General features: G+C 49.0%; 1 protein-coding gene across 1 annotated transcript in view; it reads left to right on the top strand.

The window, feature by feature from the left end:
- The window catches only part of WWC1 (WW and C2 domain containing 1), a 52,651-nt gene that overhangs the window by 20,184 nt on the left and 18,776 nt on the right, over window positions 1-13,691 (top strand). The window contains exons 6-11 of the mRNA XM_008692714.2: window positions 1,767-1,875; window positions 2,332-2,412; window positions 3,108-3,194; window positions 4,368-4,560; window positions 10,218-10,361; window positions 12,072-12,163. Coding sequence (XP_008690936.2) covers window positions 1,767-1,875; window positions 2,332-2,412; window positions 3,108-3,194; window positions 4,368-4,560; window positions 10,218-10,361; window positions 12,072-12,163 — 706 coding nt within the window. The remainder of the gene's footprint in view (window positions 1-1,766; window positions 1,876-2,331; window positions 2,413-3,107; window positions 3,195-4,367; window positions 4,561-10,217; window positions 10,362-12,071; window positions 12,164-13,691) is intronic.

Here is a 13,691-nt window from a genome sequence, read left to right as displayed (position 1 = left end):
ATGGGTGCTACTTTTATCCTCATTTACAGACAAAAGAAGTGAGGCCCAGTAAGGTCAGTGTCACAGCTAGGAAGTGGTAGAATCTGGACTGGCACCAGGACCGCCTGCCCAGCTCCCACACTAAGACGTGTGCTGGCTTTGTATACACAGGGCTCCCACTCCTGGCTCCTTGTGAAGCCAAGTGGGAAAAGCTGCACCCATCTCAGGCTTAAGGCTCCAGGAATAGGCGGGATGGCTGCTGCTATACCCAGAATTATCTGTTCTTGTGCAAGGGCCAGTGGGAGCAAGGTGAGGGGAAAGACGCGGTTTCTTGGTTAATTGAAGGCTCTGCTGGGTGAATGCCAGCCATTTCCTTAGAAGAGGAGCCGAGAGATCCCTGGGGCTCCCTCATCAGGAAGGGAGTCTTGCTGAGTGCTCTCAAACAAAAATAAAAACAGGCTTCCTACTCTACAGCAGGTGGCCAACTTCAGAAAATTGTGCCCTGGAGAGGAGCCGGGTGTAGGTGGAACCTCTAACGAGGCTTGAGAACAACTCCTGACACTCTGTCACAGGGTGGCGACAAGCTAAGTCAGGGACCCAGCAAGGTGCTGGGAGGGACCCCCTGTCCTCCCCAAGTGTCCGTGGGGCTTGTGGGCCAAGGACCACACGTCTCAGGATGGCGTTTTCCTTCGCGCCATCTCCAGAAGCCGTCCCTGCGGTGAGCGATGCCAGGCTGAGCTCCGACACTAAGCAGGTTATGCGATTAGTGCCGCTGTTCAGTCAGCAGACAAATTAATCTCCTTAAGTGGTTTAGTGGAGGGTGGAGATGCGTGGGTCTGAAGGCGGGAGGTCTCCGCGGGCCGCAGCAGGCGTGGGACACGGGCTGGGAAAGCCGCACCCAGATCGCCGCTTGGCTCCCCCCAGGCTCGCTGTCCCTGTCCCTTCCCTCAGCCTGGCCCGCCCCCGGACTCTTCTCCAGGCTGCCCCGGCGCCTGGCACCCAGTGGGCACTCAGAAGTGCTGGCTGTGAGGTTGAAGGGCCTGAACCTGGTCTTCCCCGTTGCACAGAGCTCAAGAACTGTCCTATCCATCTTGATAGCCCAGAGCCTGGCAGCGGGCCTGGCTCACCATCAGCACCTGCGACTTACAGGAGGAAGGAATGTACAAGTGCCTGGTTGGAGCCCTGGGTCGGAGACTTTCGAGGGCCTCTGTCAAGGGCAGGGGAGCTGAGGAGCAGAGTTAGGAGTGGAATGGATGGAATAGTCCGAGTGGCGAGAGCCAGTGGTGAAATCCTCCCTTTCCTTCCTCTTGCTCCTCCTGAGGGTCCAGGGGCTCTTATTTTGCCCCAGGAATGTAGGGATCGATCTAGAAGGTATCACCACAGCGGTGGGAGTGACCATTGCAGTAAGGATAATGATACTGAATTTCGTAGAATGTTTTCCTGTATCAGCCTCTGTACTAAGGACTTCACTAGAATATCTCGTTGGGTCCCCCCGGCAGCCGCATAGGGAGGTGTTACTTTCCCCATTTTACAGAGAAGAAATCCAGGGGCTCTCTGGCCCTGTCCCAGTGGCTCGAAGCAGTAAGTGGTGGAGCTTCCAAGTCTGGGATGTTAAACCTGAAATCCTACACCCCAAAGCAAGGCAGGACCTGGCTGTCGAGTTCAGACGTGGTATTCGGCGGGACACCTTAGGACACAGTGTAGTTCAAAAGTGTGTGTTGCAAAGACAGTGTCCTGGTTTCGGAACCCTGCCTTGCCATCCTTCCTTTCCCCCCTTCTTCCTCCAGCTATGAATACAGCCCAGGGGTGCAGCCTGAAAGTGCCCTGTGTCTCTGCTGCTGTGTCGGATGAATCTGTGGCCGGGGACAGTGGTGTGTATGAGGCTTCCGTGCGGAGGTGGGTCCCTGAGTCTTGGCTCTCTCTGGGAAGTCTGAAGATGCAGAGCCCGGGCCCCCTCAGGTGTATGGGACGGGCCCACTGGAGGGGGTGGCCATGTGACCCCATCTTCCCCCTGGGAGCCCTGGTTGGGGTGTGTTGAAGATGCACACAGCACAGCTCCTCCAGGGGCTGGGGGCACTCCACATTTGCAGGAGTGCAGGTCCTGTGATTGCCACGAAGGAGCATATGGCTAGGGGGGCAAGTACTGGAGAAAGGGCAGCCCCTTCCAGAGAGAAATCCCGAGCAGTTGTGGGAAGGCAGGCAGGGTCTGCAGGGAGTCTGAGCAGACCCAAACTTTCCTCCTTGAGGACCCAGCTGCACCCTGCCAGAGAGAAACCCATGTCTGGAAGACGGCTTTGGCCCCAGGTTACTGCAGGGAAGCCTGACCCTCTTCTTCCCCGTGTTGCCTTCCAGACTGGGTGCTTCAGAAGCCACTGCTTTTGACAGTGACGAATCAGAAGCAGTGGGTACAACCCGGGTTCAGATTGCCCTGAAGTAAGTGACCGCGAGGGCGAGCTCAGAGGGGGTGGTCGGCAGCATCCTCCCAGCCTTGACCTCCATGGCTGCCCAGGGGAGGAAGGCAGAACCAGCAGGAAGGGCCGACAGTTGTGGGCTCCCAGCTAAAGGAGGACAACACTCTCTCTCCCTCTCAGCTCCACATTTTACAAAAGAGAAAAATGAGGTCTGCAAGACCTCGTAACTTTGCCCCAACTCACAGAGCCGGCCAGTGGCGGAGCCAGACCACGACTCAGACCTCCTGTGTCTTGGTCTGTTTGGTCATTGTTGCTGTGGCTGTTTGTCTTACCGTCCCATTGAGGTTTCCGCCCTCTGGGGGGGGTTGCAGCCCAGATTTGTTATTCTTCTTGTTTTCTCTTGGTGTAGGACAGCCTCGATATTATTTTCAGTAGAAATTAATTGCCAACATTTAAACATCAAGAAATGTCACACAACACAGTCTTCTGGCTTCTCTTTAAAAAATTGAGACTGACCCCCCCCCCCAAAAAAAGGCAAAAAAAAAAAAAAATCGAGACTGACGGCTCTGCACCTACCCCCCTGCATGGCAGCAAAGCCCTGATCCTGTGCTCGCGAGCTCACCACAGTCCCCTGAGCAGCCAGCAGACACGTTTGTGATCATTGAGAGAGAGAAACGTGTCACTCATAGGTGCTCCATATGCCCCTTTCCGTTTCAGGTATGATGAGAAGAATAAGCAGTTTGCAATATTAATCATCCAGCTCAGTAACCTTTCTGCTCTGTTGCTGCAACAGGACCAGAAAGTGTGAGTATATAGCTGACAGGGTGTCTGTCACCCTCTCAGCCTCTGTGGCCATGCCTGGGGGCGCTCTCCCGCTCTGTCCTGCTCCGACAATGGGCCCTGCATTTCATACACCTGACCGTGAGGCCGCGGGTCAGGACTGTGAATGCGGATACAGGCATGATGGTAAACTCACTGTAGAGAGAAGCACTCCAGACAGCCTCAGTTCCTTCACAAGTTCATCGTGAGCCCCTACCATGTGCCAGCACTAAGAATGGGGTGGTGAGCAAATCCTTGCCCTTGTGAACTTGAAGCCTCATGAAGAAGGTGGTCATGGCCCCTTTTATCTGCTCTAAGTTCAAGTATTCCGCACAGAAGGAGATAGGTCTGCCGTTCTCAAGAGTCCGTGCCCGTCACCGTGCTTCTGTCAGAAGGGTGTGACGGGTATCACCCTACATGATGATACAGCAAACGCCTGCACTGTTTGCCTGTTGGTTCTTCCCATTGCACACCGGCTTTATGTTTCATTGCATTTCAATGCCTACATGTTTCTCCTTTAACTAGATGGTACGCACTGGGGCAGCGACAGTACGCACTGGGGAGCTTCTATTCCCGTGGTCTGTGCCCAGCCAGCATCTGGGGCTGTGACGTGTGGGAAGGGGAAAGGCAGGAGGAAAGCAGGCCAAACAGAAGGAAGACAAGATGGGACAGTAGAGTCGTTGTCAGTCTTTTGCTCTTACAAACAGTGCCAGAGTGAATAACCTTCTCCATATGTCATTGGTACTTGTGCAGGGGTATCTGCGGGAGAGTAACGAAAAGCGAGCTGAATGGGTCCCAGGGTCAGTGCATCTGTGATTGTGTAACGGCTCTAGCATTTTGCCTTCCTAACAGCAGTTGTGTGAGGGTTCCCGAGTATGAACAAGCAGCCTTGCTGATTCTTCTGTGCACAGAAGTTTGCACGCTGTTGGCCTCGGGCTCCACACGCTTTGAGGTTCTAAGGATTGGGGGACTCAGAAGAAGGAAGAGCCGTGTGTTAGCCTTGGGGCCCTTTCTGCTTCCCTTACAAAGACCTGCATAGGCCCTTGAGAACTTACAAACTCCTCCACTATTATTTTCTTAGGGACCTGCAGCAACTGTTTATCCCAACACATCAGCCCAGACCCAGGCTGAGCTGGGCTCTCCTCTGTCTCCCTCTAGGAACATTCGTGTAGCTATCCTACCCTGCTCCGAAAGCACCACCTGCCTGTTCCGGACCCGGCCCCTGGACGCCTCGGACACTCTCATGTTCAATGAAATGTTCTGGGTGTCCATGTCCTATCCAGCCCTTCACCAGAAGACCTTAAGAGTCGATGTCTGTACCACCGACAGGAGCCATCTGGAGGAGTGCCTGGTGAGAGCTATGCCTGTCTGTCTGTCCCCTCTTCTGTCCTTCTGGGGATTGGCTCACCTTGCAGGTTAGGGAGAAGGCTTGGAGAAAACGCAGGCTGTAGTCAGCGAAGCTCCACCTGGGTTCCAGGCAGGTGAACAGCGTCCTCACACCTACTGGGAGCAGGGGTGAGGAAGCCGGAAGCTCCTCTCTGAGTCCGGGACTGCAGGGCCACATCCCTTGCGCCTGAGGACACGTTGCCTCCGACTCTTTTAATTCTCTGTCTGAGTCTCCTTATCTGTAAAATCCAGCTAACACTGCCTACCTCACAGATGGCTGTCTGAGGATTCAATGAGGATTAAAGCAGAGTTTCTGGAACTTGAACATGCACACAAGTTACCCTGGGCTCTAGTTAAAATGCAGATCCTGATTCAGCAAGTCTGGCGGGGGGTGGGGACACCGGGAGACTCTGCATTTTTAGGGAAGTTCCCAAGTGCTGCTGATTGCTGCTGGTCCCATAGCAAGGATGGGAGACAGTGATGTGTCTGCACGTACTAGGTGCTCAGTGGCTCTCCCTCCCCACCCACCCTCCTCAGCGGGGGTACAGAACCACGTCATTGCCATTTACGTTGTTGGTAGTATTATTGGCAATAGTGCACTAGCATCCACAGATTGAAAGCACTTCATGTAGTGGGCACAAGCTAAGCTCCCTACATGTCATTTCTCCACCCTCACTACAATCTTATAAAACAGGTACTGTTACGCCAGTGAGGAAACCGAGGAACAGAGAGGTGAAAGAACCTTCCCGGGGTCACACAGTCAAGAAGTGGCAGGAGCAGTTAGAACCTAGGGCAGGTGTACTTGCACAGCCCACCCACGTCAGCCCGTGGGTGTTTTCACCAGCATGGTGCTCCCCGGAGCCCACGGGTAGGACAGTGACTGAAGACTGGTGAGCATGGGAGACACTGGATGTTGGAGCAGAAAGCTTTTCCAAACCCAGTCTCTTCTGGTGAAGCATTTCCTCAGCCCTGGGAATTCCTCAATGAGAAGAGAATCCTATTTTCTTCTCCTAATTGGATGTCTTTTATTCCTCCTTCCTAATTGAAGTCTGGCCATTGCTGGTTGCCATGGCAGCAGCCAAAGTGCTCATCCCACGGCGGCTCGTCTCCATCTGTGGCCAATGGGAGATCTACTTTCCCGTATCCTGGGGGGATGTGGAGCGTCGGGCTGCCGTGTTCTGGTGGCTAGAGGAGCAGGCGAGGAAGTGGGACACGAGGAGAACGGCTGTGTGCTCCCACGCCGTCTCCCCACGCTGCCAGGTTTGGGGACTCCCTGGTCGGTTTGGAGCTGCTTCATCAGCCAGGCCGCAACAGTGGTCCCCATCCCAAGCAGCGTCTGTGGCTAGTACCTTACGAAGAACTCTGCACTCAGTATCGCACTTAACCCTCCCAGCAGGCTGAGGAAGAAGCGTCAGGATTGCCTCCATCTGGCAGATAGAGGATCGAGGCCCCAGAAGGCTAAGTAACCTGCCCAGGCCACCCATCAAGTAGGGGGAGAAGTCTGTTTCCTGTGCGGCTTCCTTCCACACAGCCACTGTACTGTCCTACCTCTCGGGGGGTTACTGTGTCCCCCCTGCCCCCAGACCTGGATTCTGGGTTCGGATGGATATGGGGCCTGCCCTCCCCAATATCTCAGGCAACAGTCTACCGACAGCTTGAGCATAGCATAACAGGGGTCACAGGCTTTCCAGCTGGGCCCCGGTTGTCCATTCCCCAGCTGCTAAGCTCAATGCCACTCGGCACACGTCCTGTTAAGCAAGCCCACTTCCCAGGCCGCACTCCTGTGCCATAGGTAACCATTGCAACAAAACAGCTCCCTTGCCCCTTTTCACCTTGCCATCCCCACTGGGGGATACCCCAGCCCTGTCAAAGTGAACTCTGACCAGAATTCTCTTCTCTCAGATACTGATGGGCAAGGCTCACTCCCCCACCTCATCCTGGGCTTGACCCAAAAGTCACCTTCTCAGTGAGGTCTTCCTTCTACCCTATTTAAAATCACCTTCCCCCTCCCCTCTCTTATCCACCCCCACTCCCTTCTTTCTGCATATTTTTCTCTATGGCCCATTCCCCCACCTAGCATTTGTCTAGATCACAGATTTTAAGGGATACGTGATTTTCACATTTTATCAAATCTCTAAAATCAAGATGCGGTTTATACTGGATGACAGGTCATAGTTTAATTGGCAGCTATTTTTCTTAGAGTGCATGAAATAGTATATTGTATAATTGATGACATCTTAGATTCCGTGAAACACAACGTAGTGTTTACTTACTGATTTGTCTCTCTGATTCCCCCAGACTGGAATAGGAGCTCACGAGGGCAGAGGCTTTCATCTGCCCTACGTCCTCCTGTATCCCCGACACCCAAAACAGTGCCTGGCACGTAGAGGCCACTTAGCATGTGTGCGTGTATCGAATAAATAAACGAATGCCCTCAAAGTGAATCGTTTACCAAAGTAGACCGTATTCTCACCTATGAGCCAGCCCAAAATAGATACTGTATCTTGTTGGAATTAGTAATAATCTGATGGCAGTGTTATACCTTAAAGCTGTCATCATATTCCTTCCCCTTCCCCCTCAAACATGGCCTGGCACGTTCTGAGCTATAATATCTGATGCATTTGTCTGCCTTTGAGCCCCTTGGGGGCAGAATCTTGTCTTACATGTTTCTATGTAAATCTGCCGCGAAGTGCTCAGAGGATAGTTATTAAATGAATAAATGAGTAATATACGCACACTTGTGTATATTTAAATGTATTACCGGTGCCTAAAATGCACCAGGCATTTAATACGTGAATTGACTCTAGTCCTGCAGGTAGGAGTTATTTACCTCGTTGTCCCCACGTACTCACCACTGTTGTAGAAATTAACCTTTACCCACGCGATGGATTTGCACCGTCCATACCATGCCCTGGTCCATCCTAACAAAAGGAGGAACTGGGGAAAGGGATCCCAGGTGGGTTGGAGAGGCCCCTCTTCATCCCAGCTGAGACTTGAGCCACCACTTGGCTACTGGCCCACTTCACAAACTGGCCTGTGGTATTGCTAGTCCCGCTGGCACAGCCACTGTTGTTGGGGGATGGTGAGTCAGCCAAGCCCTGAGCCTGGTCAGGGCTCTTCAAAAGAAGGCATGTTGAAACAATAAGGCCTCTGAGGAATGGTGAGAATTAATTTATCATTCTTGCCACGGAGGATGTATGTCACCGGAAATAAATCCTCTCCCTGGCAGGTTATATTCAATTAGGTTAATTTGGTTTGCCTTCATCTTAAGGCATCCATTTACATGATTCAAAGAAAAACTGTATAGTATAGCATTACTGCATTTCCATTCTGCTTTGTTCTGTTTTGTTTTCCCTTAACAAGACAGCCTGGAAATCTCTCCACATCAGCACCTAGAGATCTTCCTCATTTTCTGTACATAGCTGTGTAATATCCCACTGTGTCGATATATTAGAGTTCATTCCTCCAGTCCCCTGTTGCTGGAGCTTTGAACTGTTCAAAATCTTCTTCCTTGACATTGGTCTTGGTGATGACTTTTTTGCATCTGACTCCAAAAGCAGAGGCAACAAAAGCAAAAATAAACAAGTGGGACTACATCAAACTAAAAAGCTTCTGCACAGCGGAAATCAACAGCAAAATGAAAAGGCAACCTACCAAATAGGAGAACATATTGCAAGTCAAGTATCTGATAAAGGGTTAATGTATAAAGCAAAATGTATAAAGCACTCATGTGACTCCCTAGTAAGAAGGCAGACAATCCAACTTAAAAATGTGCAGAGGGTCTAAATCGTCATTTTTCCAAGAAGACCTGCAGATGGCCAACAGGGACATGAAAAGATGCTCAGCGTCACTAATCATCAGGGACATGCAAGTCACAATCACAGTGAGAGAGCACCTCCCACTTCTTAGAATGGCTAATGTCGAAGAGACAAGAGATAGCAGATGTTTGGAAGGATGTGGAAAAAAGAAAAGCCTTGCGCACTATTGGTGGGGACATAAATCATTATGCAGGGCCGCTATGGAAAACCATAGGGCGGTTCCTCGAAAAATCAAGAATGGAATTATGATGTGACCCAGCAGTCTCACAACTGGGTATATAAACAAGGTCTTGAAGAGATGCTTGCACCCTGTGTTCATAGCAACATTATTCACAAGAGTCAAGAGACAGTAGCAACTCAAATGTGTATCCGTAGATAAATGGATTAAAAAATGTGGTCTCTGGGGCGCCTGGATGGCTCAGTCGGTTAACAGTCCCGACTCCTGATTTTGGCTCAATTCATGATCTCAGAGTCGTGAGATTGAACCCCAAGTCAGGCTCCGTGCTGGGCCTGGAGCCTGGTTAAGATTCTTTCCCTCTCCCTCTGCCCCCACCCCTCCACCCTGGCTCGCACGCACACGGCTCTCTCTGTCTCAAAAAAAAAAAAAGTGATCTCTGTATATAATGGAATATTATTCAGCCTCAAAAAGGAAAGAAATCCTGTCACATGCTACAACACGAATGAAACTTGAGAAGTTTATGTTAAATGAAATAAGCCAGTCACAAAAAGACAAATACTGGGTGATTCCACTTATATGAGGTATCTGAAATAGTCAAATTCGTAGAAACAGGAAGTAAAGGGGTGGTTACTGGGGACCAGGAGAAGGGAAAAGGGAAGTTGCTGAATGGGTATACAGTTTCAGATTTGCAGGATGAAAAGTACTGGAGATCTGTTTCATAACAATGTAAATATAAACACTATTGAACTCTACACGTAAAAGTAAGTAAGGTGGCAAATTTTATGTGACAATGTAGATGGACCTTGAGAATGTTACATTAAGTGAAATAAGCCAGAGAGAGAAAAACAAATACTGTGTGATCTCACTTACATGTGAAATCTTAAAAGCCAAACTCATAGAAACAAAAAAAAAAAAAAAACAGATTGGTCGTTGTCAGAAGTGGGGGGGGGGCGGGTAGGGGAAATGGATAAAGGTGGTCAAAAGGTACAAACTTCTAGTTACAAGATAAATAAATTCTACCCGTGTAATATACAGCATGGGGACTATAGTTAACAACACTATATTGCATATTTGAAGGTTGTTAGGACAGTAGATCTTAAAGCTGTCATAAGAAAAAAAAATTATAACTGTGAGGTGATGGGTGTTAACTGAACTTGCTGTGGTAATCATTTCACAATACATATTATACCAAATCTTTATTTTTTTAAGTAAACTCAATGCCCGACCTGAGACTCGAACTCACGACCCCGAGATCAAGAGTCACATGCTTCTACCGACTGAGCCAGCCAAATCTTTATGTTGTACGACTTAAACTAGTACAATGTTACATGTCAATTATATTTCCGTAAAACGGGGAAATGGTAAATTTTATGTTTTTTATCGTAATTTTTTAAAAAAGAAAAATACATACAGTAGGCATTCAATAAAGATTTGGTGAATGAGTAAACCAATGAGTAAGTTGTGAATGAGTGCGTTCTTGGAAATGATTCACAGCTAGCTCCTTCCTCTTCCCAGAAGCTCCCATCCCCTCTGGGGATGTTTTTCCTACTTTCCCCAGGAGCCGAATTCCCCAGAATACCTTGTCAAGCCCTGGCTTATCCTCTTGCCTTTCCCCATCCTCAACAGGGAGGTGCCCAGATCAGCCTGGCTGAGGTCTGTCGGTCTGGGGAGAGGTCGACTCGCTGGTACAACCTTCTGAGCTACAAATACTTGAAGAAGCAGAGCAGGGAGCCCAAACCAGTGGGAGCCACCCCAGGGCCGGAAAGCATGGTGAGCTGGGCTCCGGGTTGACCCCACCCTCCTATGCGTGCAGGACCTGGATGGATGGAAGGAGAAGCCTCTCCCAAAATTGGAGAGGGCCGGGCATCAGAGGTGGGGAAGCAGCAGAGGGTATCGAAACAGAGGGAGGGGATAGGAGGGACCTCCGCTAAGGAGCAGGTAGTCCCCCATCTGCACATCTTCCACACCTGTGCTCTCCCCTTCTGCACTTTGCTTGACATAATAGAACTTGGCTGACAAAAACCTTCATTTATGTGTTTTTTTTTAGTGAAGTAGAGAAGGAGAAACCTGTGCAAGATAGAAAATTAACCTTTATTGCGATGCTGCTATCTGTATAGTGATTTGTAGCAGAGGCTTGCTCTAAGAGGCAACAGTAAGTCACAGGAAGGACAGTCAGAAGACCGGGTGTTTGTTAGTTGGGTGACAGGTCAATCATTTCTCTTCTCTGAGTCACTTTTTCATGTCTAATCTGAGTCTGAAAAGGTTATTAGGAAGGTTTGAAGAAGTAAATGTGAAGAACAGTCAGTACTTGGTTACTTTGGGTAGTCATTGCCCAGAATTTCAGTGGAGGGGATGGGCTAGGTCATACAGGTAAGGATAAGGGTAAGGATTAAATCTGTTTCGTCCTCACCTCCCCCACCTCCTTTCTCGTCCTCCTCATTTCCTAGCACTTCCTTTTGTGTCGGGCACTGTCCTGTTTATTATGTGCCATTTACCAAGGCTCAGAAAGGTTACTGAAGGACATACATCCAATACACAACAAAGCTAGGTCTCCCTCGCTCCAGAAAGGAGTCCGTGAGCTGGCAAACGTTTGAGAACATCCTCTACTTTCTAGAGCATGTCCTTGGGTGAGTGACGTCAACCCTAGACGTATTAGTTTCCTTGTTCCCATTTCTCAAGGGAATAATGGTAAGCTCTACCTATCAGAATAGTTGTAAAGATTAAATAAGATACACATAAGCTATCTATCAGTGCCTGATGTATACAGGCTTTTGATTGATTTTTGTTCCCTCTTCCCCGAAAGAAAATTTCAGGGAGTTTCCAGGCTCTGGCCCACACTACCAAGGGTATTTGCAAATTAACCACGTGCTAGGAAAACTGTAAGATCAGTTTGTGCTTTACTATTAGCAGCCATTTACTGAGTGCTAATTATGTGCTTGGTACTCTTCCATACCTTACAGATATAGTCTCAATTAATCTTCATAACAACCCTTTGTAATAGTTATTAGAATCTACTATAGGTTAGAGAGGTTAATTTCCTCAAGTCACGCATGCTTCCTCACTGTAGACACCATTCAGTATAGATGTTCTTCCTCCAGGAAGTCTTCCCTGAATGCAACCACCAGGCTGACTTTGCCATTACTCCTTTGTTCCTAAACATCACACTGTTTTGCTATTGACAGTTCATATGTTGGTCTCCCCGACTACACTATAATCTCTTTACAGCCAGGGACCTATGATTCTGCCTCACTCAACTACTAAACTTGACTGTCTTCCAAAAGTCTGTCCATGCATACAGGGGTAATTCTCAGGAGAACTGCCAGCTAAAGGAACTGAGTGCTGTTTTGCAGTTTATAAGTGACCATGGAGCAAGATGCTTACCCACTCAATCCACGAGGAGGGTCACACTCTGAGCTGATTCTTGCCAGGTGAGGTGGCTCCAGTGGTAGCAGATGAAGCTATGGGCCTTTGTCCCCACAGGATGCCGTGTCTGCTCTGTTGGAACAGACAGCAGTGGAGCTGGAGAAGCGGCAGGAGGGAAGGAGCAACACACAGACCCTGGAAGACAGCTGGTAAGTGAGGGCTCCCCTGGGCCTCTGGAACTGATCTGGTATGGACCTGGACACCGGAATGAGATGCCCAAACTCCAGGGCAACCAAGAGAAGTGTTCCCCTGGGAAAACTGAAAACCTCTCTGCTCACGGGTTCTCTGCAGGCAACAAGGCAGTGCAACTGACCCTCGAACAACACGGGCTACGGGCACCGAACCACTGCACGTTGAAAATCCACATAGAAATTTTGACTCCCCCAAAACTTCACTACCAACAGTCTACTGTTGACCAGAAGTCTTACCAATAACATAAACAGTCCATTAATACATACTTAGTATGTTATATGTATGATATACTGTTTTCTTACAATAGAGTAAGGTAGGAAAAAAATGGTTTTTTAAAATTTCTTTTTAAAGATTCTATTTATTTGAGAGAGAGACAGTGAATGAGCACAAGTAGGGGAGCGGCAGTGGGAGAGGGAGAAGCAAGTCCCTCTCGCTGAGTGGGGAGCCCGATGAGGGGCTCCATCCCAGGACACTGGGATCATGACCTGAGCCGAAGGCAGATGTTTAACCAACTGAGCCACCCAGGCGCCCCTAGAAAAAAAATGTTAAGAAAATCATAAGGAAGAGAAGATATGTATACAGCACTGTAGTATATTTACCCCCCCCAAAAAAAAAAAAATCCATCTGTAAGTGGACCCGTGCAGCCCAAACCCGTGTTGTTCCAAGATCAACTGTATACAGTCTGGTATGATGGCTCCCAGAATTTTTTCCCAACTGGTCATTTTGATCTATAAATCACTTGTGCTAGTCCATATATTAGTGTCTGCATTTATTCACATTTATTTTGGTAAAAAAAAATTTTCTATTAGTATATATTGAAAGTAAGTATCATGTGCCATAAACCAAAGACGTTACAATAAGGAATTGCATTTGACTGCTAGGAACGGAGGGTAGAAATAACAGGCTTAAATAAGAGAGTTTCTTTCGTTGTTACTTAAAAAGAAGAATGGGAAGAAGCAGTCTCAGGCTCATCTGTCAGCTCATGGTGTTGCTGGGAACCCAGGCTCCTCCTCTCCTTCCGCTTTGCTCTTCTTACTGGGTGACTGCCATCACCGAGGCTGCTTTATAGCTCAAAATGGCTGCTGAGTCACCAGCCATCAGGCAGGCATCAGAAAAGAGGAAAGATGAAAGATGTGCCTGTCTGACTTTTAACCACGGAGCATTCCTCAGAGTCCCACCCAGCAATTTCTGCTTGATTCTCATTGGCTAAGCTTAGCCATGTGGCCTACCCAACTGCAAGGGAGGCTGGGAAATGGGGTCTGTGAAGTCGGATATAAAAATCAGGGTTCTGGGCGCCTGGGTGGCGCAGTTGTTAAGCGTCTGCCTTCAGCTCAGAGCGTGATTCCGGCATTCTGGGATCGAGCCCCACATCAGGCTCCTCCACTAGGAGCCTGCTTCTTCCTCTCACATTCCCCCTGCTGTGTTCCCTCTCTGCTGTCTCTCTGTCCAATAAATAAATAAAAATAAAATCTTTAAAAAAAAAAA

Source organism: Ursus maritimus, unplaced genomic scaffold (assembly GCF_017311325.1).
Source record: "Ursus maritimus isolate PB19 unplaced genomic scaffold, ASM1731132v1 scaffold_15, whole genome shotgun sequence".
NCBI lineage: Eukaryota > Metazoa > Chordata > Mammalia > Carnivora > Ursidae > Ursus > Ursus maritimus.
This window is presented reverse-complemented; position numbering and strand designations above follow the sequence as displayed.